Source organism: Pseudopipra pipra, chromosome 3 (genome assembly GCF_036250125.1).
Source record: "Pseudopipra pipra isolate bDixPip1 chromosome 3, bDixPip1.hap1, whole genome shotgun sequence".
In the NCBI taxonomy this organism is placed as follows: Eukaryota; Metazoa; Chordata; class Aves; order Passeriformes; family Pipridae; genus Pseudopipra; species Pseudopipra pipra.
Genome location: NC_087551.1, coordinates 30,534,802 through 30,562,207, shown reverse-complemented (window position 1 = coordinate 30,562,207; position 27,406 = coordinate 30,534,802). Strand labels below are relative to the sequence as shown.

General features: G+C 40.5%; 1 protein-coding gene and 1 long non-coding RNA gene across 3 annotated transcripts in view; one reads left to right on the top strand and one right to left on the bottom strand.

Moving 5' to 3' along the window:
• KCNK5 (potassium two pore domain channel subfamily K member 5) overlaps positions 1–22,391 on the bottom strand; it is a 575,865-nt gene extending 553,474 nt beyond the window's left edge. For both annotated transcript variants that reach the window (XR_010429610.1, XM_064651059.1), the window contains exon 1: positions 21,974–22,391. Coding sequence is in view for 1 of the 2 variants with exons in the window: in XM_064651059.1 (XP_064507129.1) it covers positions 21,974–22,159 (186 nt within the window). In the remaining variant the exon portion in view is untranslated. The remainder of the gene's footprint in view (positions 1–21,973) is intronic.
• LOC135412368 (uncharacterized) lies at positions 22,010–26,874 on the top strand. Its single transcript, XR_010429616.1, has 2 exons — positions 22,010–22,133; positions 22,865–26,874. It is a non-coding gene; the product is annotated as an uncharacterized LOC135412368 (long non-coding RNA).
• The last annotated feature ends 532 nt before the right edge of the window (positions 26,875–27,406 follow it).

Sequence of the window (27,406 nt, the reverse complement as noted above, 5' to 3'; positions counted from 1 at the left end):
TTCTCGTTTGAAATGCTGTTTCTCTGTAAAGAAAGGAGATGTAATTGAACTATTAAGCCTGAAATCAGAACCAGTGGCTTTCATTCTACCCTCAATAAGATTACCATGTAATGGACAATCACAGTTGGCTGCTACATCCAAAAGCAGAGTCCATTAAAGCAATAACTGATGCATCCTGTCAGAACTCCTAGGCTTTGTCCTCAATTCTGACTCTGAAATAACATAGAGTAATTTTGCTTCTTTTTCAAGTTTTTTTATCAAGAATGTAAAGATTTAATGTGCAGAAAACCACTGAGAATTGCAAATCTACCAAGTCCTTTAGAGACTTTCCTGTAAGGAATAAAAACTTCAGCAGCAATCTCTTTTCACATTAACACCTATATCTTTTCTACAGTTTGAAGAAACCAGGCAGTAGTTATCTAATCACGGGTACATACAATACTGACAACTTAGCCAATCATAATAAAATTGTCCAGGGTAAAAAAGTTTAAATTTATACTATCAGATGAAAGTCATATACTGCTGTTCATCTTTAAGCAGATTTCAGTTTTAACCAAATCTAGTAGCAGCAGGGCAAAACAGATAGGTGAAGTGGTACAAGCAGTTGTATGAACAGTTTATGTTATTTAAAAATACATAAACAATTAAAATCCATGCCATGCAAATTGCACAGCCTTTTACTTGTCCCACATGGACAAGTTCCTAGTTCTTTTGGCTCCAGCCTGAAGTTACAGTAGCAGTTAGCTGTTTATAATGATCATATTTTTAAATGCAATCAAAACATTTTAATTGCTAATACTTATCTTTCCAGTAATAAAAAACTTGAGTCACATGTTAAGACTGCCAGGTCAGAGACACATTAAAAAGTTCCGCTTACCTAGATAATATATTGTTTCAGGATTGATTACATACACAAAAAGAGAAAAGAAATCCCCTCAATCAGTACCCCTTTTGAAGGAAAACTGTCAGTGGGTGGTCACAGTTCGACTGACAGAACAACTTTCTCAGACTCATTATGCAGACATGCAGCACAGTGGCCACGGCCAGAAATTTCCTGCCCTGTTGGCATATTGCACTTTGACGTCTGCTCGCATATTCAAAGGAGCAGAAGCTCCTTTGCTCCACAGGCAAAGTCTGAATTTATTAGTACTTTATAGCTAGATCAAGTAATAGATTCAGTCAAACTAGGAATATATTAATCCTGCCTGACAGTCGTCATAGCTCATCTATAGAGTAAAGTTTGTATGTCTAGTTGTTAAGTAACAAATTATATATTTAATATAATACTAAATGCCATAATCTATTGTTTTGAGTTGTAGTCAGAGAAAGAGAAAACAAACAAACAAAAAACACAGATATGGAAGGCAACTGGCTTTCACTCTGCACCACGACATGTCCCAGCTGAATGGAAGATACTCCCCATCAGAGAATGTATTTTCCTCCTTGAAATATCTTGGCAGCTTGGAGTTTGAGTAAGGAAGGGGAAAGCAAAGCCAACTATGCAACTAATGATTTTACCAATGAGTAAAAAACTTTTTCCCCCCAATTACTTTTCATGTCAAGATATATGAGGTCTATATGTGTAATGTTCTATTAAAATTTCCTGTTTGAGTTCTTCAAAGCCTTTTTTCTCAACCTAAATTCCAAAGACAGATGCAGTATTGCTAAGAAAACCTTGCTATGCCACGATGCTCACTTTGGTAGCCAGAAACACAACGTGGCAGAGTTGCAGGAAGTCAAGAGAATACACATAACGGTTAAATGATTTCATCAAGGCAGCAGAAAGATCAGCTAGTCCAATGTCATCTTTAGGATGGCTGCTATACACGTGTCTGTGCACAGAGAAATAGAAGCTTATCGCTCCTTGGAGAGGAAAAAAGAAAAATCTTTAGGGATTAGAATATAAAACCCCCCAGAATCCACAATACAAAACAGCAGCACCCTATTTGGACTCGCATTCTTTTGCCAGCCCCTTGTCACCTGGCACATTTAGTATGTAATCTGCTCAAGGCAAGAGTTCTCAGGAAACCATGCTAGTAACTATCCTCCCCTACCAATCAGCTCAGTCACCAGAAAAGCACACATTTCTGGTTCCTGCCATCTTTTTCACTCCCATCTCTAGTGTAATGATAGACTTATCCTGACTGCTCACTTGGACTCAGGAGTTCCCAGTTGACTGAATCACACTGGCATATGACCAGGGCCAGCACACAGGGCCAAGAGAACAAGCCTTTGAGGCTGCCTCAGCCACTTGACAGTCTACAGGACTATGTAAACCAGCAGGACTTAGGATAGCTGACCTTTCATTTCCCTCTCAGCATTATCTGTGTTCACAGCCAGAATTTCATGTTTTTCAGGACAAGAACCATGCCAGATGTAAAAAGAAGTCTTTTAGCTGAGTCCTGGATTTCCTACTCCGCTTCTCTGGGGAATGGTTTGCGACCTTTTTTGAGAAAGAAAAATAAGACAAGTGAACCACATTGTCTCGGTCTGACAGGCAACACCCTTGTGTCTTGCTAACCTGTGAAAGTTTTACTGTCCTTTACTGACCTACGCGGAGAGTTGAGTTGGAAGGTGGTTGGGGCAAGAGGTGCAGGATATGAGTCAGCAGCACCTGCATTACAGAAGGATGGAGGGAATTAATAAAATCCACATTAAGTGAGGAGGACAGCAGTTGACTACATAAGTCTGATTCCAGATCAAGTGAATCCCCAGCTGGCCTATACTAAGAGTTGTTAGGTTCTTCAAGACTTGATAATCTTAGAACTTGTGTATAGTCTGTTTTAACAAACAAAATCCTAGGCAGAAACAGCTTATTTCTAACAGCACAATGGGGTCATGGCTAGTAGCCACCCACTACAGGGCCAAAGTTGAAACTGAAGTAAAAAATAAGAAGTGGTAATTGAGGGAATAACGTTAACTTTCACTTCTAAAAGAATAAAAACTCCCCAAGCTTCATGTTTGGTGTTGACAGATGTAAATAACAAACATAACCAAAAGCATACATGAAGATTACCCAAAAAGCTGAAGATCAATATGAGTATACATGATTCCTTCTCCCTTATCTTTGAATTGAAATAGAAAAATTAAAAACAAACCCTGGAAAGCAAGTGTTAGTCCCTGTGTTTACATTCCTACATAGATCAACTACAAATAGTAGGGTACAAGTTTTCCCCTTGCTGTCATAACCAACCACTTTATAAATGCAGTGCAACTGCTATAGCAAGTAAATACATATTTTGCATTTTTCAATCAATAGTTTAGTCTCAAAACACAGTTCCTATCAAAGAACAAACTTTTGAAAATTCCCACTTGGGGAAAGAAAGTCTTGGCAAAATAAGGATTCACATACATCATGGGATGTTTTTTCCAGCAATAGCAAGATTTAATCCAGAATGAGATGGTTCCTACTGATACAGCAAATAGAATGTTATCTTGTCACTTTTCCACAGTCTTTGGAAAAAGGAGAACTTAAAGAAGGTCTCCCTTACTCTTTTTTTTAACTGCTTCAACATACCAGTGTTTCTTGTTTGGTTGGGTTTTTTTTTAATCAAGGAATTATAAAAGTTATTTAAATTTGCTAAAAGTGACTTTAAATGATCCACTAGTATCTTATAGCATGCAAAATAAGAAAGGTATATGTAGAGGTCAAATGCACTGTTTATCCAAAAGATTATAAAACAAGACTGAACTTGCTCTGCAGAGAAAGCTTAGCTAATCTTGCTGGTTCTTCATTTACCCATCCAACTTCTTAGTGTTTCATTCTCTTCATGCAACAGTGCTTCTCAATGCATAAATGAATTACAGAACCAAGGCACTCTATTGCTTCCCCTTCATTATGCTTCACTTTGGTCTGCAAGCAACTTGGACCTCCACCTAACCTAATTTTTCTTACCTAATTGAGCCTCCAGCACATGCCACTTCATACAAATCTGTCCCTGCATCTAACCCTGATATTTAAGGAATGCATGTAAATACATGCCTGGTTTTCACTTTGCATAGTTTTGTGATATAACAGGACAGAAAACCAGACATCATTTGTGGCTGTTAATTTAGAACACAGCAATCAGGGTTGTAAAAAATTCCCAATAATCCAATAAGGGATTTTTACGTGTTTCTTGGTCTTGATTTCTCAATTATTTTTTTTAAGTAATGGGGAAATTCCTGTTCCTAGACTTCGATGTGCCCAGCACTTTTTTTTTTTTTAAGTAGCCTTATTAGTTTTATTAGATGGAGAAATCACAGAATGGGAAACTGGACTTTGAAACCAGATTCCAATGAAAGTAATTAAGTACATGCTATGAAGAAAACTGTAGATTAGAGCTCCAGATCCTTTTTAATTTACTGATTAGCCAGCACAGAACAGGCTGTCTAGTAAGAACACCTGAAGATCACAGCACCAAACACACTTAAGATGATACTACCAAACACAGAGATACACAGAAGTGGTCTTCAGCAGATGGAAAATACTCTTGACTAAATAATACATTACTGTGCTGTAAAGAAAATCATGTGTACATCCTTCAAAGGACATGACTGAATTTGAAGAGGGCCTAGAAAACATTCACATCTTAATCCTATACACAGACACTTTTACACTTTAAAATATTCACTATTTAGTATAATTCTGAGGCGGCTTCATCTGAGGTTTATTTAGGTGCTCAGAATTGAGAAAGAACACTGACATATCCCAAAGCAAACTGGAACTGCTCAACATAAGCTCCAAGATATCTCTGCAAAAGACTTTGTTGGATAAGCCAACGAATTCCTATTTGCACCTGAAGTTCTATTAGGTTAGCTGTTCTTTTTAAAATTCACACTACCCAATCCCAGAATAACCTACATGCACAAAAAGGATTTAAACAACAACATCCTTGCTATGGGTTAGTGTATGTATTGGGTTTGTGTGGACAGGTATTGGTAAAGAGTGGGGCTACAGTGGTGGCTTCTTTGAGAAGCTGCCAGAAGCTTACCCCATGTCTGATAGATCCAATGCCAGACAGCTCCAGGATGAACCCCCCACTGGCCAAGGCTGAGCCAATGGTGGCAATGCCTTTGTGAGAATATATTTAAGGGAAAAAAAGTTATTGCACAGAACTAATTGTGGCCAAAAAAGAAAGGAGTGAAAATATGTGAGAGGAACCAAGTATGTAGATACAAGATTCAGTGGACAAGGAGAAGGAGGAGGTGCTCCAGAGGTTCCCCTGCAGCTCATGATGCAGACCATGGTGAAGCAGCTGTGCCCCTGCAGCTCATAGCAGTCAGTGCTAGAGCAGAGATCCACCTGCAGCCTGTGCAGGACCCCACGCCGGAGCACGTGGATGCATGAAAAGAGACTGTGAACCTGTGGGAAGCTTATGGTGGAACAGCATCCTGACAGGGACCAGAGTACCCATGGAGAGAGGAGCCCATGCTACAGCAGCTTTCCTGGTAGGATTTGTGGCCCTGTGGGGGCCCCACACTGGAGCAGGCTGTGCTCGAAGTACTGCACCCTGTGGAAAACTGTCCCAAACTGGAACAGTCATGAAGAACTGTTGCCTGTGGGATGGACTCATGTTGGAGAATTTCGTGCAGGACTATCTCCCGTAGGAGGGACCCCACGCTGGAGCAGGGGAAAAACTCCTCTCCCTGAGCAGCAGCAAAAACAATCCGAGATGAACTGATCGTAACCCCCATTCCCTGTCTCCCTGCACCGCTGGGGGGAGGGGGTAGAACCTGGGAAGGAGGGAGCGGTAGAGGGAAGGTGTTTTTAACATCTAGTAATAAATTTAATTAATATCCCCAAGTTGAGCGTGTTTTGCCCTTGATGGTACTTAGTAAGTGATCTCTCCCTGTCCTTATCTCAACTCATGAACATTTTGCTATATTTTCTCTCCCCTGTCCAGTTGCAGAGGGGAGCAATAGAGCAGCTTTGGTGGGTGTCTGGCACCCAGCCAGGGTCAACCCACCACAGTGCACTACTGCGTACAGACTCCATGACCTTCCAAAAATGTGTGTGGGTGAACTTTTTCAAAACCACTTGTGTTTGGATGGAATTCTATTGTAAATAAATACTGTCACAGCTCCCTATCTTTATTGGGCTAGTGCCTTAAAAATCTGTCCTGACTTTGAAGAAGAGACCTTCTTTTTAACTGTTACACCAAGTGGAAAAGAGTTGTCCCCCGTCTTCTCCCAAGCAGTGATGATAGCACTTTTTCACCCTCTCTCTGGCATCACTATTTTAACACACCACAAATCACACATGTTAAACAATTTAGAAAGTTCTTCAGTGGACGGAGTCTCGAAAGGAACGGAATGACATCTTAAATCTAAGTCTGGGCATTTCAGGTTTTTTTTCTCCTGAGTTTTGTTTCACCCTTTTGCAACTGCGATGTGTGTGTGGGAACAATGCTAAAAACGATAAATTTGTAACGGGGACCAAGCACTGAGCTTAATTAATCCATAACTGCTGTCACTCACAACCCAAGGAAGAGAGGAAATAAACGATTTAACATGAAAGGACAGTCTCACTAAAGACAGCGCTACAGGCACAAGCCTATCTTCTTGCCTCTGTGTTCTCTTACTCTATATGCTTCCTAGCTGGCAAAATGAATAAGGGCAGAGAACACACATTTGTCACAGACAGAAACATTTGCAATTTCATGCTTTTAAGTGCTCATCTGTTTTCTTGTTTTTTGATTATAATTTAACCAGACTAAGTGATCCTTTAGAAAGGCAATCTGTTAATTAACCCATACAGGGCAGCACAAATCATACTCTGCAAACACAATCTCAATTTATTATCCAGAAATAGGTCTTATCAGACAGAGACAAGAAGAGGGGAAAGGTTTTTACATGCAAATTAGAAAAATACATGCTCTACCTTGGTTTTAGCTTGTTATCTGAAGGCCATGCAATAAATCATTAATTTAGAAGAGATGTAAAGAACCATCTTTATACTTGCTTGAACCTGAAAGACTCATAAAAATTTAATTATGCCTAATATTTATGAGAATGGAGGCTTCAGGACACAGTCCAGTGGAAACAATTGGTGAGTTTACTGACAAATTAATTCCACATTATTTTTTGGAAACAGAGAAGGTAAATAATTCTGCCAGCTATTCCCTGCTTGGAAAGATGATCAAAATTAGACAAAGCATGAGCAGGATGAAACAGGATACATACAACTTGAGGATAAAAATCTTGGGGATTCAACAGTGCCGGCATTCAATATATTGAATATTTTTCTCCCTCACTTTCCCCTGCACACACTCCACGCCCTCCCAATTAAAACCAGACATTCATGTGCTGAACATTTTAGTAATTCATATAGATGTAAATGCTGATCACTTGCTACAGCAAGTCCTTAGGGTTGCTTCTACCTAGAGAAACAGTGTCTTAGTATTGCATTAATGTACTGCAAGATTACCTGCTCAATCAGCACTAGTCACTAGCACCACCATGTTTTCATTTCCTCCAAGGTGAACACAGGCTTCACAAAATGTATTGTTATGTTTGAGTTTTACATGGAAAGATACAGCTGAGTAATAAACCTTATCAAGAGAGCATTCCTGAGGACATGATGCTTCTCAAGATGCAAGTGCACTTTTTTTTTGGTGTACTTGGCATGGAGAGCAAAGGCTGAGAGCTTTAAAGTCAGTAGAAAATATCCTGGGAAATAATTCCCATTGACAAAACTAGCAGATTATCTCCTGTGGGACAAACAAATGGGTGGGGATCAAACTTAACCCTCCTAGCTTCCCAACTTCTGCAATATCTGAAAATTAATAGAAAAACAGTAGTTCCAGGAAAGGGTTACAGGAAATTCTTGCCGTTGATTTAACAACAAAGTGCCTGCCCATAGAAGAGAACCATCTGACTTAGTTCAACTACATCCTTTGACGAGAGCAGGCTAGCAAAATACAGTTTAAAGTTATCTAGTTTCTTTAATTTCCTACTTCAGTCTATGATATGAACACAATCTCTCCTTCAATTAACCTGAAATAAGAGGAGAGTTCCAGAACTTCTGCATCTTGAAACTGGGCTTCATTGCCCTTGAGAGCAATATAGGTTTTGTCATCAATTTTATTTAGAGAAGAAAGATAAGCAATTTATACTGAAAAAATAAATAAAGAGTGAGAGAAGATAGCATTGCTCTCTTTTGCACTGTATCAGAAACTAGAGCGCCAGATCACAAATAAAAGTCATTTAAACTAAAACCCAGTTTGGTATAAGAATAAACAAAACATTAAAAAAAAATGAGTGAAATTAAGAGGCAAATTAAATCAGGTTCTTAACTATGCAGCAATTGTTAGTCAAAGCATTCCGCACGGTAGTGTATATGGAACCTCCCTGCCTAAACCAAGATCCAGATAAACAGTGATTGGTTTAACTACTGTAAATATTTCTGCAATGTGGTGTTAAAGGTAAGATTTTGGATCTCAAACTCTTATTACTATTATAATGCACTGGGAAGCGTACTTTTGTCCTACAGTAAAATCCTCTTAGTAAGAGAGGAGTTCTTCAGACAGATGTAGTGAGAAAGGGCAAACACTTTTCTCCATTTTCTGTGGCTCTATTCAAAGACATGGAGGAGCTCTTCCTCAAGAATGAACATGATGCAGAGCATGCAAGAGATAAATGGTAAAGAGTAAAACAGATTACTGGTAAAGAAACAATTCTACTGATAAATAGAACACCAACACTTTTGCAGCACCAGCTTGATTTGTATTTCTTCCTGACAGACTTTTAACAAGTTTAAAAAGGTCTTTAAATAAGGTTTGAGCAATACAGGATACATATAATTTCCTTTACTGAGTAAATGAGTGGTTCTACAAAGTGGACACATTTCCCTACTGACTTTGTGAAGCATTATCTTAAGGCTTCATTTAAAAGAAGGACAAGTCAAGATTAGTGATTTTGTAATGATAATTTGCACTCCTTACTTGTACAAAGTGCTATTCTACTGAAGGTTTACAGATGGGTGTTATGTCTACAGCTACAGACATAACATAAGAGCTATGGAAACAGAACTAATCTGAGCAACCTGGTGTAGTGGAAGGTGTCCCTGTCCATGGCAGGGGGGTTGGAACTAGATGATCTTTAAGGATCCTTCCAACCCAAACCACTTGTTCTTTTGTTTTGTAACAAGCAAAGCAAGAGTTACACTTATCTTTACAGTTTTCTATCATAAGCCTCTATTTTACAAAACAGTGTTTTAAAAATAGGCAGTTTGAGACATTTTCAGTCAAAACACACATATGTGTTTTCTAAAAAGTCCTCACATTGCGTACATGTGTGTTTGTGGAAACCTGCTGTACTCTGCCCAGACGTGATTTGGATAATGCTTATTGATTTCATGGTCTGCAATAAGTTCTGTGTTTTGCATTTTTCTCCATCCTCATGGAAACTCCCCATTGCTTTCCCAAACTACCTTTCCTGAAAAGAATGCCCCAAGTTTGAAACTTCATTTTTCACACAGTAAATTCAAGAATAAAGCCACAGAAGGATGGTCAGCCCAAACAGGGTTGCAAGCACGTGCCCCTTCTTCTTCACTAAGGCAAGTTTGAGGCCAAGCCAGCATTACTCACGTGACTTGACAGAAAAACTGTGAGTAGTCAGGTCTTTGGAAATATTTCTATATCGTGAAATCATACATGCAATCAGGCCCTTAAGAGAACTTAAAGCTATTGTTTGATCAGAAATTGAGCAGTTAATTGTAAGCTGCTACATGATGAATTTTGAGGGGTTTTGGCAAGTTGAACCATTACAATTGAATGATTAAAGCTTTTCCTCTGTACCAACCCTAGCTAACAGCATGCTTGATTAATGACCTCCAAGATCACGTTTGTAAAAAAAAGAAGAGTAGGGGTAAACTATTGTGATGAGAGAATTAATTAATTCTGCAATAACACCCTAAGTTTTGGAATAGCTTCTATTAGAATGAAACACAAAGTCAAGCAGATTTATGTGGTAAGAGTCCATTAAAAAATCTGAGCTCTATTTCTATTCTGCAGAACAAATAGGTGTTACTGTTTCCTCTGGAAAAAAAGTTCTAATCTGTAGGGAAATTAACCTCTTGGAGGCATGTCAATATTTTTACAGCATGCACTGTTTAAGCCATGCTTGTGTATGATGTATAGCATGGACAGTTAATTTTCCTATAAGTCATAATTCATAGGACAAACAATGTGAGGGATATTAATGGAAAGAGATCAACAAGGTTATTTCCTTTTTGTAGCTTTCTGCAGAGTTAAATAATAAGTTAAACTCATAATTCAGCAAATAAGTTAACTGGAACTACTTTTTCATTGCAGAATTGAATGCTGAAGCTTACCTACTAATGATACTTGCAGATCCTCTGCTTGAATCAACTAATGCTGCTCAACTTTATTTCTCCTTTCTATTTATGTGCAATGGGTGTAAATACCAACCGTTTTGAAGAGGCATCTGGCTTTTTGACAGATCATGACTAGAAAATTCAAGTTGATATAGATTTTTCCCCTATTAATTTCAGGACTAGATTCCAGTTTTATGAACTAGTTAATAAACTATTTTGATGAAAAGCATATTCAGCATTCCCTTGCTATTCTGATTAATATAATAATAGAACCGTTTCCTTTTCACTTTCCCAAGTTCCACATAGACATGTTTTGAAGACAAATTAACTAAAGGTTACTGCTGCATGAGAACTGCAGCTGTTCTGCAGATGCTGAGTGTCCCAACTTTTCATTAGCCTCCAATTATTCTCATTCAGAAATAAAACCTATTAGACTGTTTCATAGCTACAGCTTAATTTTAAGGACTTCTGTCTTATGCTTATAACGCATTTTGCCTTGGATGGAGAAAAAGAAAAAGTATTTCAATAACTTTTATGTTGCATCAGCTGAAATTAAGGCATTGGAATAATCTATAATAGCAGATTAGACTTCCTTCCTATCTGAATACATACACGGTGACTAATGTAGCCAACTCCCCTTTAAAAGGGCTTTGGAAAATGCTGTTGCCCCCATTTCAGAGATAAGAAAGTGGAAGCAGAAGAGTCAAGAGTTTAATCAAGCCCTCACACCAGCTGGTGACCTGTGTTAGGCAGGGTTAAAACCAGACAGTGTTTGCATGAGACTCTTGCAACAGAGGTGGTACCGATTGCATAAGCAGAGGGTAACCCATGCAGCAGACTGAGTTTCCAAAATAAGGTATTTCAGTTTAGTTGCAATTGATTTAAGCAGATTTAGATGGAACCAAAACAATCCCATTGTCAATAAAAACAGTTTATTGAGATGAATTTACTAGATGGAGGGGGTTGGACAGAAGAGCATTGATACTGCTCTTCTGTAGATGAGGTAGAGAAGTAGATGAGGAAGCCGAGTCTAAAATGAAGCTTCCCCTGCTCCTACCCTGCTTTCAGTGTATAAGAATAGTTAATTAGGACAAGTCAAAACACAGGTGATCCAAGCTTGACAGCTTTGCTTACAGAGGCCCAAATAAGCTTTTCAACTCAGTGAATGAATAGCAGCATAAAGTAACATTGCATTAAGAAGCATACTGCACTCTCTCCCATTTATAGTCATGCATTAAAATACGCTCCAGATTAAGAAATTTACAGAAAGTCACTGTTTTAGAACAATCTAAAAACTGTTTGTTTCTTAGGCATTAGGAAATGTTGTAGACTCTTGGTTTCACAAGCACTTTTACCCTGGATTTCAATATGACTTTAAAGGTCTTGCCCCTCTGAAGACAAGCTAGAAGCTGCTGCCAAAGCGTGTTAGTAGAATCACACATTTCATTTCCTATTTAACAACCTATCTTAAGGGAAAAGAAAGTAAAAAAAAAAAAGGCAGGTCCTGGTGAAACAACTGTTACTTATCTGACAATCCAATGAGCTTACATATGCTCAAATAAAAATCTTATTTGTCCCAACAGCATTAAATCAAAAAAATGAAAGTGATCAGACTTGGGTGGAACAGAGTACTACTTGTAACAACATTTTTAATCAAGTAGAATTTTGAACTACAGAACAGGATCAAGAAAAAGACACACTGTTGGCTATTAACTCTTTAAGGTAGTACCTTTATTAACTCATATTGGTAAGCCAAACAAACAACAAGGTTTCCAGGATCAACCAAAAACTTTACAGAACCTCAACCACACTTAGTCTCTTTCCCTGTACCGTTCCATCAGGCAGCAGGAGGAGGTGAGGCAAGGCAAGGCAGGCTTCCAATGTCAATATGTACAGGATGCTTTGTACGAAAAGCAAGGTGATGGGTTTATGTTAAGAGGTGTAACAAGAGGGAAAAATCTGCCACAGAAACGCTATTTGCTTTGAGATTTCTGTTACTATGTATTCAGCTTTATCCAGGGCTTAACCTGAAACAAAATGTTTTATGCTCCTTACTATAAATCTCTTCAACACCAGATTAGCTCGAGTGATCTTTGAGGAGGACTGGGTAAAGAGTGGAGGCTGCTCTGAACAATTGTTTTCAAACAGAGAAACAGTTACTGCAGGTTAGAAATAAGTGCGATCAGTAGCTAAGATAAGTGCACTAGGAAACTGTCTGATCTAGACACTCTCATAGCTTGCCTAGTCTATCTTGTTTCTTCTTCTGGGGGGGGTGAATTAGACTGGCAGTAGCATTAGTTTGCTGCTACAAACTGGCTATGAATTTAAACATTTTAATTAATTAAGAAATTTTGAAAAATTTCTTAAACACAGTTGTGTCAGCATACAAACCATATTTCTGCAGGAATAGTATAACATAAAAACCACTCACACAACCATGTCCACTGGAACACAATCTTCTGCTATTTTAATATACTCAGCACTATACTATTAAGTACATACACAGAATGGGCTTTCTTCCCAAAAGAGCTTCCAACCAACAACCAACGGACAGCAGAGCAGAGACTTCTTCAATAATTCTTCAAGAGTCTTTTCCATCCCGTACCACATTTAGTTCCTGGTCAAAACCCAACAGTGAACAAGTAATTGTGTATATCCTGTAGAAAGGGTTTTGAATAAGTGAAAAAGTAAGCTTAGTCAACTGAAAAATCTTTCAACTTTAAGACCGTGCACACTTCCAGATTTGTGACATTTCCCATACAGTCTCCTCTGAACAACAGCATGAGACAAGCTGAAGGCAAAGAGCAGTGTACAGTGTGGCAGGTAATTAACAAATTCTTGCCCTGTCACTTCTCAACTGTCCCATCCCTGAGGACATATGAAAGTCAAACCACTTTGTCATCTTCTTGCCACTGCATTAAAGGGAAGAGGGATCAGCTGGCAAAAGCACTATAGTTGCTGCCTTCTGTTTGTTACACTTTTCCTTCCTAGCCCGGATTTCCTGCAACTGACTTCTCTGACTGTTCAGCAGGCATCTATTACCTTCTCAGAAGCTGAGACAGAGAAAGCACTTGCACATTTCTAAGTAGAGAACCCTCAAGCTTAAAAAGCTGCTCAGCATACAAGATGCTAAGGGAGTCATCGAAACCACAGGAAAGCTGCAGTTACATCGAATAAGTGAGATGGTTTTCCTAAGATGCACAAAATTCATCTGAAAGCACCTAGTCAATGTCTGGTGTGAAACTATTTTATTGCAGTGTTTCTCCACTAGGAAACAAGAAGCAGCCAGCTGTGAGGATGTCTGTCCAAATAACCAACTGTTTAATGGTAGCAGAGCTGAACAAGCATTATTAAAACACATGCAAATAAATCCAAGGTACTCTCAAAATGGGAACTATATTTTGCTTCCGTTTAAGACAAAGACACCTATGCTCATTTCATTAATCAAGTTGAGAGCTTTAGGACCTTGCAGACTTTGCAGCAACTTCATGAAAAGTGCAATTATCTTACAGTCACACTCCAGTTAAGATGCTACCTGAAAATCTAGCATTACTGTAAAAAATAATGTAGAGACACAATAAAACTGACTGGGTTTACTGCTACAATAGCATCAACTTCAAAGGTTTTCACTCTTCCTCTCCCTTTCCTGCCTTCCACCCGAAAAGTTGTAAAAAAGAAAAAAAAAATCAGAAACATGCAAGTATTATTTTAAAAGGGCAAATTAGTAATGACACAGGTGGAAAGCTTTCAGAGTGCACCAATAGAAATAAGAAAGAGTGAAGCATAAACTCCAATGCCCTTAAAAAACCTTTGTGCCAACAAGGCAATTGTTGATTAAGGAGAAGCCAAGGGAGAAGTCAGTATGACCAGTAAGTTGGTTGGACCCCTTCTCTTTACACAGTTGCTTGGCTCCAAACACCTCTCCTGTTTCTAAGGTATCTGGAGGAGACTCATCAACCTTACTCCCCTCACAGGTGAGAACTAAAATACTTAAGCTGCTGTTTCTCTAGCAAGGGATCACACATGATTCTTCAAAGCTTTTTTGACTCCTTTGGAGTGGGTTGAGAGTAGCAAAGAGGAGCAGCAATACAAGCATTTGGAGGTCACACAGCGAAGTCATCCCTGATTAATGTGATAGGTCAGCCAAGCCACCAAAAATACTGTATCATATCTGTGCTTTCCACCTCAAAACCTTCACAACACTTTGCAGAATTATCTTCAAGTTCCATTAGCTATCACTCACTGTCAGTTTTGACAATCTTATGATCTACTTTGCAGTCCAAATGAATGTTAACTGTCATCTTTGTAGTTAAAAAGGACCAGAGTTCAGAGACCTGTGATAGGTGCAACTGGGACATTTTGACACCTGCTGCAACTTCAAAGAGGCACATAGTTTTGTTTCTCAGCAGTTGGAACCTGCTTACACAATATTTGCAAGATGCCGGCACAGAACAAAGTCAATTTAGTATTTACCAGTTTGCTCAATCACAATCCGTGTCTACCTTTTCATTAAGGCAGAAATATTGCTACAGATCAGCCACTTTGTAGGATTACTGATCCCACAACAGGGGTTGAAAAAATAGACCCGTCGTAAGAAACACTACACATGCACATGTGGTTAGAAAAGAAAATTGATTTCAGATTCAATAGAGGGTACAGAGGCTATGATACACAACCTATTATTAATTTCCTACTCCCTTTTTATCACTTACATTTCTTTCTTTTAAGAAAACAGAGTATGAGGTTTGATTTTAAAACATTTCAGAAGCTATTTTGCACCTAAGAGTGCCCGTGATCCGCTCGAGTTCACACAACACAATGCAGGGAAAAAAAAGAAAAAGAAATAACTTCCTTACTGATTTGACTGTAAGTAGAGCTACGAGGGCAAGGCATGCCTAGGAGGGATCTCTCCTGCCTACAATTCAAATGTTGGTAAGTACATAACTAACACAGTAAAATCTAAGAACTCTTATATAAAGATATGATAAAATAACACCACCATACACAGGAAACAAACAACCAGCCTGAAGTTCCCTGGTGCTTTAAGAAAAGATCTAGTAATACTCGAATCAGCAATGCTGATGAGGGACCTTAATCAGAACGAAGACAGGAAATAAAATAAGACAAAATTATACCCTCAAGCCTAAACCATCTCTTCAGGAGATAGAGCTAGTAAAAATGCAGAGTGCATCTTGCATGCTAAATTTTAAAGGTTCAATCTGCCTTTAAGTGTGGCTCTTCTAAGGATGTCTGTAGCACCGCAGATGCTTCAGGTGTGACCACAGTGGCCTTTTAATTTAACTGAAGAATGCAATTCTTCCAGCTGTCCTGTTACCACATGCTGTTACATATTACAGAGCAGACTCAGTTTATGGCATGTACTCATTTTGGAGTGAACAAAACCTGAAGACATACTCCATGAAGAAATTTAACTACATTTTTAGGGGTCTCACAGAAGCCAGGACAAAATAAAACCCCTGCGAATCACAGGCACTATCATCAACAGGTCCATAGCACCAAAGTGCAAAAGCATTCTCCTTTGCTCCCCAGCTGATCAGATTATTGACTGCCACTTGTCCTCAGCTTGCTTCTGGTTGTATGTTACTATGTTGACATCTACTTGCAGTACAAGCAAGGAATACAATTGTTGTGAAAGTCAGCAGCATTGAAAGAAAAGCAAATCAACTAATTATGTTTAATTAGTACTAATAGCACAAACAGCAATTTGTTTAAAAAAAGGAAATCTATACAAAGTCATCATTACACTGTACCTTCACTGGCTACAGAAGGTATCTTGCAATAACCACATATACAGTATGAACCAAAGCAGGGGTTCCAAGATATTTTAGGACAACAAGCTCTTGATAACTGACAAATCTGCTTGCATGCCAAAAAACACACCTAGCAGCAGAACTTAACGGGTAAGGTAACACAAACATTCAGTTCTAAGGTAACAGAAGGACAACATACTAGAAACACTCAAGGATTAAGTCTGTAACAGGAAAAAGGAAAAGCCCCATAGCAGGAAAATGATAACTTCTGATCGATTACTATTGCTCCATCAGCAGAGAGAGTTGCAGTGCATGCACTATCAGCTTTGTTTAACTATCTTCCAAGAAAGTTCAAACAATTTAATAGTTAAACAGGGAAAAAGGGAAAAAAACAATAAAGAAAACACAACAGAAAAGCATGCCTGCTTACATATGATTTTACGTGTAGAAACGCACAGAGAAAAGCTGTGGGATAATGCAGTTGGACATCAGGAGGAATTTCTTCACAGAAAGGGTTGTTAAGCATTGAAAAGGACTGCCCAGGGAGGCAGTGCAGTCACCATCCCTGAAGACATTCAAGAAATGACAGCATATGGCACTTAGTGTCATGGTCTGGTTGACATGGTGGTGTTTGGTCAAATGCTGGACTTGATCTCAAAAGTCTTTTCCAGTCTAATTTATTCTGGGATTCTGTGCTGCCTGTCCTCAGTTTTTTTCTCCTAATGCTGCAGTGGCAACATCCATAACTCATACTCTGAGACAACTTAGTCGGCTGTGGACAGTGGTCCTACCTTTTAATATCAGTTCATCCCTGCTTACCTTAGAGAATGCATAATTCAAGATATAAATTCAAAAAATCTAGCAATAGCTATTTCTCAGGCACAAGCTTTAACTTACACTGTCAAGTTTTTATATGAGAGCTATTAGATGTAGTTGTTAACAACTTTGCAGTTAAAGATATTCCATTGGCAGTCACTTGTCCTTATCTGACAGATGCTCAGCTTTAGTCTTGAAAGGAGGAAGTCAACTGGCATTCCAGCTAATGAATTCAGTCCCCTATTTATCTACCCCACAATCAATACCCTCCATGGAAAGGATCAGGAAGCTAGAGATCAAACCAATAAATTCAAGTCTAGAATCTCATTTATGCATCTCCTGACGAAGAGAGGAAGGGAGGGATTACAAAAAATATGCCCCTATAAGCTTTACATTGAAAAAAATCACTATACAAAGTGTAAGCAAAAGCCATCATCTGTATTGAAATTTGGGCTAACAAAGAGCATTTAAAACATAGTTCAAGTTTTTAAGAAAACTACAGTTTGCAGACACTCTCAAGAGTACTGCACACAGATTTAAACCTTGAGGTAGAAGCTTGAAAGTAAAGCAAGGAGGGAAACAATGTTCAGAATCAGAGATTATTTTTCATAAAATAAAATAAAATCAGAGATTATTATTTTCATAACAAAACGAGCAAGTTCCAAGAATATACAAATCTAGAAGCAATCTTTAGCATACTCAAACACAAACCAAAATCCTGTAAATGTACCTGAAGGTACTTGTGAATGGATAGCACAATTTGGTTTTAAAAAACAGAGGGGAGAAACTATTATTAATCCACTTAACTGTTACTTCCTTTAACATGAACCATGTGCCGTGTATATCCCAGCAGCAGCTATCCTTAAAAGTCTTCCAAATGTTTGTTCACAGCATTGGCCTTTAGGACTAAACATTTCGGTTTCTAAAGTTCTCTCAGGCCTGTTTAGAGTCTTGTATGCTTTTCAAATAAAGACCTCAACTATTTGTTCTCGTACTCAGTATGTTTGCCTGTTTACCCTAAAGAGAACCAGCAGTTTCTCTTTTCATTTTATTGCTGTTTTGAAAGTAACCATTTTCACTCATCTTCAAATTTTTCCCTTTCTTTTCACCAGCCTTGATGTTTATCAATGGGAAGCATTTAATTTTTTGATGACCATAGCAGGCCAGTAAAAGATTTCCTGGTAAATAAGACGTGGCCCAGGGTTGGTAAACCTTTGCTCATGTGAATACTGACAGAGGGTCGAGAGGGCACCTCCTTGCATGAATAGCTCCTTTATCATTAAGCTGATGTTTCACAATCAGGATGGAGCAATAAAGAGTAAAAGTAAGGAGCTGGAGAAGAGGGAAATGACTGAATCACCTTACATTTTCTTCAGTCTCCAAAACTTAATCCTACAGCAGGGTAAGCAAAGGTGCCATCACTGTGGATCTCTGCTTTGTCCCCCCCTTCCTAAAGAGTCCCAGGACTCAGGGCCACTGAAACAAATGGCAACGACAAGCCATAGACTTTTATCAACAAAGGCGTTACACTACTTTAAAGATTTTACAATGACAATAAATATGGTGCCATAATATCCATATTAAAAATGTTAATTTTTGCAGATATTCCAGAGGTACGAGATGTTTCTTTTCCAAAGTAATTGTACATGGTGAGGAGAGATTACACAGTTCCTTGTGTCAATACACAGTTGTGCTTGAGTGTCTTTGGAGGCTTAAATAAATTGCCATGTGAAGCATCTCAACCACATTTTCATTTGATCAATCAGCTTTACCCAGAAGAACATGGGCAGGCAGCAACCAGCCTATACACTGCCCAGAGTGAGTCACCTTTAAAATCAGGGTCTACATAGCATCGCTCTAAGACTGTTTAAGTACTTTCTTTACCTCTTCTAGTTATGGTAAGTAATATGGTACTCACGACAATTAAAAGCAGATGGGTTCTTCATACAAGAGATTCCTAAAAGCTGTTTTTAAACAATTTTATTTTTAGGCATTTCTCAGGATTGGGGAAAAAGGCTTTCTTTTTAGCATATCCTACAATACTCTGCTTGTAGATCTCTGAAAGCGTGTTAACACATTTCAGCAAACATTTATTGTAGTGTATCTCTACCGTAATACATTGTGAAATTTTTATTACAGAATACAAACTTTAGAAAGTGTTTCACCACATACAGCTCACTTTGTAATCACTTGAACTGTTGGTATAGAGATAGATACTAGTCTGTATGTGAGTTGAGAATCTTTGCTGATGATTTACTTCTCTTTTAAAGTACTTCAGATTAACCATACAGGTCTAGTTTTGTAGTCATTCCACACAGAGTTTCCATCGCACTTACAGCTAAAATTAGGCTCAAAGGAACACTGAGCTAACCTGGGTGGGGAACAAGGGCAGCAGAGAGACCAGTCTCTGAATAAGTCAGTCCTTGTCACCTTTCAGGCTGCTTCTGGAAACAAAATTGGTATCGTGAGTTCAACTTGAACATTCCTTGGCATCCTTGCATTTTACTAACAACCATTTAAAATTCTAAAAAAATTGGTGAATTTATTGAAGAAATTTATCCAGTGTGTCTTAAATGGGGATATTAAAAAGAACATCAGCGAAATAACAGCAAAGCTCAATGTGGCTCTGTAGAGTGACATGTGTGTCAGTAGAAACCAAAAGCAGAGTGAAAGAAGTGAAAGAAAACGCTCCAAGACGAAGCCACTTGTAAAAAAAAGAAAAAGGACACAACAGCATAGAAAATGAGTTAAACCATGCAAAATCCCAAGAACAAATTCAGGGAGTTCATGGAAGAGGTTAGAGGAAGAGGCTCAGAGGAACAAGACAGAAGTGGAGACAGGGGGTATTAAATGACCATTTTCAAATCAACAACATTCTGGATTTATCACAAGAGAACAAATTTGAAGATTTAATATGAGAATGATCAGGATTTGTGAAAGAGCACAGACGTTAGTAATGTTTTAAAGATTCAGCAGAACCCAACAGAAGCAGCATTGATAGTGGCTGAGAAAGGACAAAGACTATTTCTGATATGCTTTACATCTTACTCAGTACAGAATCCTGATGCCCTTACATGATTTCTCCCATCACAGTTAGCTTCAGCTAGGTTAGATTTCACTACGCCATTTTTCTCTGTCAGAAATGCCACTCCACCCCTTCCCATCACTTCTCAAATAGAAGTTGATTAAGAACAGGAAGCAAAACTACAACTCTGAAAGAAAGCAGGCAGTTAAGTTTCCAGTAACCACTAAGAGTGAAATAAAGGCAAAGTAAGACTTACATTTTAGCTAAATTGAGGTTAGGACAACAACAGAATATCTATGAGGGATCAGACCAGCAAGACTGGACATGGAAAGTAGGATATGATTGGAAGTAGTACAGAGGCAAAACTCAAACCACATGAATATGAGACTATCACCAGGAACTAACATGTACTGAAGAGGGAAGGCCCTCAACATTTCTTCATTGTCATCTTGTACTTTAAGAAGAATCTTTCTTCCACTTCAGGATTAATTATGATAGGGATCATGGAAAAAAAAAAAAAAAAAAGAACTTATGATTCCCTCATACCAACATAAATTTCCTCCTAAACTGAGGCAGAACGTAGATTTTGCATTATGTCTGCAGCAAGTTAAGCATGTCAGCCTTCATGCACATCCAATCCAAATGAGGTTTTTCTCTTGAGGACTTTAAAACAGGTTTGAGGTATAACCTAGAGTAAGATTTCATTAAGATTCCAGAACAGCAAAAGCATACTCAAAATGAATAGTACATCTTTCATTTTCTAACATCCCCTAATAGTTTCAAGCTTCCATCCACCTGTTTCACTTTATACCACAAATACACACTTAACAGGGTCCTAAGATGGTAACAATAAGGACACAACCACCAGAAAGCTCTGCTATCTGAAGCAGACAGAAGGCAGCCACCAACTGAAGAAAGAGAACTTAAACCACAAACTTGTAGGATCAGGAGCCCATACTCTTCTAAGCTTACACTGTATCTGTTACACCAAGAGAACTAATGAGCCACTTTCGAATTCTTTCGTATTTTAGCATTTTAACAGACTTTTAGTGGATTTGAAAATAAAATATTTTTTTAAAAACAATCCAAAACACAATGAGCAGAAGATTTACTCGGTATAAACATTTCTGAAATAAATGATTCATTCTCACCAGTGGAGCCCCACATATCCGGGCAGCTTGTTTTACATGGTTCACCTTTGCTTGCCACCACGTTTTAACAGATACTATATCCATAAAAAGGCACTAATCAAGTTTACATTGCTCTCGGAATTTATACACGCTATCGATTAATAATTAGTTTTGAAGAGACATTCTGCCAGGTGAGCGAGACAGGACGATTATCAGCTCCTCACGGGTTAGAAAGAAGTCAGTCTCGGAAAGTGTATGAGCGCAAGAGTTGCGAGCATCCCTCCGTGCGAGCCCTGCACTCTTTCCCCCAGTTACCCCGACTGACCTCCGGGACCCACAGGCACCTCTTCAGCATTTAAGTAAGGGAAGGGAAAAAAAAAAAAAAAAAAAAGAGAAGAAAGAGAAGGAAATCAGACCAAACATAAGAGGATCGAGACACATGGCTTCACCTTCCCTTCCCCGCAACACACCATCCATTGAGGCAGAAGGAACCACCCCGGGTGCTACAACAAGAGCCGCATTCACGGGCGCGGGTCGAGCGGCGGGCGGGCTGGCGGGAGCGCGCTCCGGGCGGGCACCCCGGGCCGGCCGGCCAGCTCCGAAAACAACCCTCTGCTCCTTCAGCACTCGGGGGGACAGAGGAGGAAACGCAGACCCATTTACTGGCTCTTTCATTAAGTAGCTAGGAACGATCAAGAGGTTTTCCTACGCTCCCGCTCGAGGGACAGTTTTTCGGCACCGGGCTTTGTGAAGGCACGGACGCGGTCGGGCTCTGCCGGGACCCGGCTGATTTCCCTGCCCGCCCGCGGGCGAGGGATTTTCCGCTCCGGGTCGCCCGGCAGCACCTGCTGCTGTCGCCGCCCGGCACCCCAAGCCCTGGGCCCGGCTCCCGCCCCGGCGGCACTCGCTGTACCTGCAGGATCTTGTCCAGCCCCTCCTGGCCCAGGCAAGGGAACTGCTTGAGCAGCTCCGTCTTCTGCCGCTTGTAGTCGTCGGTAGCCGAGCGCCAGTGGGGCTCCTCCAGCACCTCGAAGATCGCGGCCCCGATGGACAGGTAGAAGATGATGGCCGAGGTCAGCAAGGGGCCCCTGTCCACCATGGTGCCAACGGGAGGGACGGAGGGCGGGCGGGCGGAGCGCGGCGGACGGGCGGGCCGGGGCGGCTGCCCCGCGCTGCGGCCGTGGGTGCCCGAAGCAGCACTGTCCTTCCCCTGACAGCTCTGCCTGCCCGCGCTGTCCGCCGTGCCTCCTCTCCCGGCTTCTACCGCGTTCCCTTAGTCTTCCACACTCCCCTCCCACTCTCTTCTCCTCCCGCCTCCGCTTCGCTCCACTCCCCCCGGCTGTCTCCTTCCCCCAGTTCTCTCCCCTCCCTCCCTCCCTCAGCAGCGATTTGAATCTGGTGCTCTCCCGCTTCCTCTCCCCTCCCGCCCGCGCATGCGGGGCCGCCGCCGGGGGAAAGGCCGGCGGGGCGCCCCGGGCACTCCCGGAGCCGGCTCGTGGCGAGGGACGGGCGGTCCCCGCGGAGCGGGAGAGCGGCGGTGGGGTCCGGCCAGCGCCCGCCCTCCAGGGGCCGCCCAGGGGAAGGGGAGCGGAGCCGCGACCTCCCCGCTTCCCGCCCTGCCCGCACGGCCGCCGGGAGCCCGTGTGGGGGCCGAGAGGCGAGCCTGGCCCCGGCCATGTGCCCCCAGAGCATGGCTGATCCCTGCGCCCGGAGCCCTGCGTTGCCCTCCGCGTTTTCCCTTTAGTTAGGGGAAGAAGGGGTAGCGTCGCTCAGTTTTATTTTGCTTTTTCCCTCGTGCTGGCAGGTTCAGCGTAATTTCTCGTTTTCGACGCCGGCAGGCTGTGAAACGAGGGCTGTGGCTTTCCCGGATGCGTGGAAGCGTGGGGGAAAGGTGAGAAGGAGATCAGAAAATAAGAAGTCTGTCGGCAGGTTTCACCCCTCCCCTGAGATGTCGTCCAGACGTGTGCATTACAGATTCTTCAGAGCAGACACTGCATCTCCCTTCTTCGTGCATTTTGTACCTTTAATAAATGTTCCTGTGCATGCTCTCTGTGTGTTTGGGAGTGAGGGAGAGGTAGCGGGTAGTAATTTTCCATGAGATGGTCAAAACCCCTTCCAGGCTGAAGCTCTCCCTGTTTGTGAAGCAGCCCACGCTACTCCGTGTTCACACTTCCAGGCAGGAGGAAGGCAACCCGACTGCTTTAAATGAATAGGGCTGGAAATGGGGTTAAATGGGACAGGGAGAGGATACAGCAATGTGTCATGCACCCTGGCAAAGTGCTTCTGGTGCGGACACAGTTCATCTTACATGGATCATCTTACAAACACTGTTTTTGTGCAAGTAACTTGTTTTATTACTTTTCTAGCCCCCCCCAACAGGAAGTAAACAGTCAAGAAATAGAGTCGTTCATATCAGTTGCATCAACACTAAGGATTTTGGGTTGTATAGGTACATCAGTTGCAGTACACAATCCAAAAGGCCAGCTGAAATTTCTCCTGCAGATGTAGTTGAAATGGAAGGAGGGGGAATGGAGGAGAATGGGAAAGGGAAAGGAAACAAGTAGAAAATAGTGTCGTAAGGAAACTACACTAACCTTTTTTTATTAAGGCAAAAATGGGGGATGCTTCATGAAGTTGTAAGGCAGAACTTTGAATTCAAAGGAAAAGAAGAACCTCATGATGCACAATTAGCCCATGAAAATTATTCCCAGATGTTATCACTTGGCCCAAGACCTTTGCAAAATTTGAAAAGCCATTGGCCACATAATAATGTGAGCATCCATCATTGCTTCACTCACTAATTTAAAAGTAAAGTTCAAAATCCTAAGGTATATAAATACTTACGGCAAGTGACTGAAAGTGTTGAAGAACTCTTTCAGTAGGCAAACTATGATACAATTTTCCTTTTCGTGCTCTTGCACCTTCTTCTGAGTCACCTGCAAATGATTAGGTTAGTCCAACAGCAGCATCGGTAGCCTGACACGATACAGCAATACTACACTTGTGTGTTCCTGACCCTGAACATCTGTGCTTCGTAATGGGAAGGTATTTGATTATATTTTGAAACTGTACTCTTCTCCATCTGTCTTTAGGTCTCTAAAGGCACATTTATACATTGAAACAGTATCTTAAAGTCACAAGGAATAACACGAATGACCCTGAACCCACTGCAGTTATAGAGCACAGACAAGCAAAAACACTTTCAGGCATTTTATAGAGAGTTTGTTTGCAATTTTGATTCAACGTTTCTACTTTCCACTCTAACCTCCCAATCACTGATTGCATAATTAGTGCTCTCAGTTAGCTGAGTCAGTGTTTAAAAACAAACAGACCTGTAAATCACATATCATTTTTCCCTGTGTTGAAATGCTATTGCACTTGTTAGACTCTCTCCTTGTGTTTCCCTGAGTTTCAAAGAGATGAGCCTGGTAAGGAACAATATCTAGAAAAATAGTTTATTCCCCAAGGAACCATAATCAACTAGTCCTACAAGTAGGGTTGATCCACTGAGTATCAGTAAACTTCTTGCATTTAGATATTTCACTTTGATTCCGTTGTCTTTTGCAGAACAAATTACAAGGTATAATTTCATGCTGCTGGCCAAAGGACTGTGGCAAGAAGGAATGTTTTCTGTAGCTGGCCTGTCTTTGCACCTCCTGATCCAAAATGCTTCTCCTGACCTCATAAAAGATCCCATATCCTCTTATTCATGGCCCTTTTCTCCTCTTTATTTCCCTTGGATTAAACAGTACTCTATTGTTAACCCACAGCACCTGCCACATAGGCCCCACAGCTTTTCATGCTAGGCTAAGTTAATGAATAGGCTGGGGTTATTCACTCACAGGCTTTTAAATCTCATTAAAAATCAAGAGAGAACCAGCAGATAGCACTGTGGTGAGCAATACCACAAGTATCAATCATTTATACTATTTGCATAGGTCGTTATTTCAGGCTGTCCAGTCCAAAAGGAAATCTCTATCATCCAAGATGTATGTCTAAGACACATTTGCTGTACAGATGTTTCCTAGAACAGCCTGAAATGAATTAATAAATGTCAGAATATGTTTTAGATGGAGCAACTAAAAGACATTATTTGGGCAAAGCAAACCTGTCATGTAGTGGCAGAGACTGCAGGTTGTACTGAGTATGAAATATGAGCCTCTCTTCAAGCCTCTACCATTTTTCACTTAGGAGTCTGGTTTTGCCTGGTTGATGACTGTTTTCAGTGCCTGTCAACTCTGCATCTTTTCTTTATCTGTTGAAATTTGGACACCTCAACATTGCCTTCAAGTGTTATACATCTAGCCATGGAAGGTTGAACTAAGTTCAGAAGTGTACTATCGTGACTACCTTAAGCCATTTGGCTTCTTTGGTGCAGTCCAGTGTGCACAGATAGGGTAAGGCTGGTCTGCAGATGATGCAGAATTTTATATGAGACATTTGTAGAAAGTTAAAAAATTCTCCATGGGATTGTTCATACCTTTTGGCTTAAGTATTTACGCAAAGCAATTTTATGCCCCGAATGTAGAGTAACACATAGTAAATCATATTAAAAAATAATAAAAACCTTTACCAAAACAATCTGCATACCACTGCAACAGACTTCTTCACTCATAGGCAGATAATGAGTGAACAAACACCACATGACAGATGTTAGTCATGTTGCTTAATGAATAACTGGTGATGAGTACAATACCTGTGTGGAATGGCTGTAATAAGTTCAGCGAGAAATATGCATTTGGATCATCAGTTTTGCACTGAGATACCTGCAGTGCTCAAGAGAAATGTCTTCATCAGGAAGAAGCCTATGCATTTCAACATTTTTTCTGCATGTATTTCCTTGACTGCCTTGTTCCTCAGCCATCCATAGAAGTCACTGGATGATGAAACATGCTTTCCTTCAAAATACTTTAAAAAGAAATACTTTGGCCTTCTCTTTCTGCTCCACCATGGCCTCAGTGGTCGTGCCAAACGTTTTATGACAGTCCTTCACACTGACATTCATGTCAGTGATCTAAGCAGTTCAGGATACAACTCTTCAAAAAACCCCAACTTGTACGATGTCAGTCCTGGACTGGGTTTTACCATCATGATACCCAGAGCACATTCCTGCTCTAGACAGTATGCTCAAGGATAGCTGAGCACCATGGTAACAGTCAGTGAATATGCAACAATCTGTTATTTTGTTATGTAAAACATCACTGTCAAGTCTTATTTTTGTGTCATTAAGAAGGAGTTAAATTTTATTTGTATATAGTAATATGAATGAATGCCTGTACATTGCTCTGAGATTTGTTTAAATTAACTTTTATCAATCTGGTGTCATGCAGTGCCCGCAGTGCATACCTTCTCCAGTGTTACTGCTTGAATGTGATAGGGGTAGATTACAGGGGAGAATTCAAGGAGCTGTTAGTCTCCCCCGTCTCCTAGCTAGGTTACACAGCTCCATATCTGTGTGCCAGATTGAGCAATGAAGGACCTTGTGTGTGGCTGGGCAGCTCCCAAATCCACATCAGGCTCCCTTCCATGCACGGTGTGTAGCACTCACATTTTGTTAGTCAACATGCCTGAAGAGCTGGTCCCACCTACTTCTCTTCCCTTTATAGAAACAAAGTCAGCACATTAATTTTGGCAGAGGAGAAGCAGAGGGGAGGTTGATGGCTTTTTTTTTTCCTCCTGGGTGAATAGAGCCTTGTGGATAACAAATGAAGACAGCTATACACCCAAAAAACATTGAAAAGGATCATATTCTTATCATCTGTTCTCCTGTTCCAAACCCTGCAGCAACAGCTTGTGAGGTGAGATTGGGTCTTATCTTGGGGAAAAAAAAAGATTGAGTAAGTGAGAGAGTTGGCTACAAGCAGTTAAAGGAGTATGGATTTTTCAGATTTTTTTTTCTATAGATATTAGTTGCTTTTGTGCTTGATGTCTTGGAATGGAGAAGGTCCATGGCCCATGCTGTTTCTATGCATGTGCCTCTTCCTTCTATGCTTAAAGGAGTTTTGGAAGAAAACAAAAGTTCCTGACATAGTCTACCTCCACAGGCCCTTTGCCTATCATGTGGTCCTTTGTGGTCCCTCCTCCGTCATGTGTGGAATTGGGAAAGAAGATAGCAAAGACTAAGCCCTAACACCCACAGCTGTCCTTCAAGGGAAGGGCTTGCAAGCTGTTAGTAGCTTTTAACTTATACTTTCTACCCTCCTAGACCATCATCAGGAGAGATATTAAGAGGGTTTGGAGGAACTTGTATTTCAGTGTTTGTTGCCTTCCAAGAGTGCCTCTCACATGCCAAAACCCAGTGTAGAAGTAGCAAGCAAATCCAGGTTACTCACAGTGACCTAGGGAG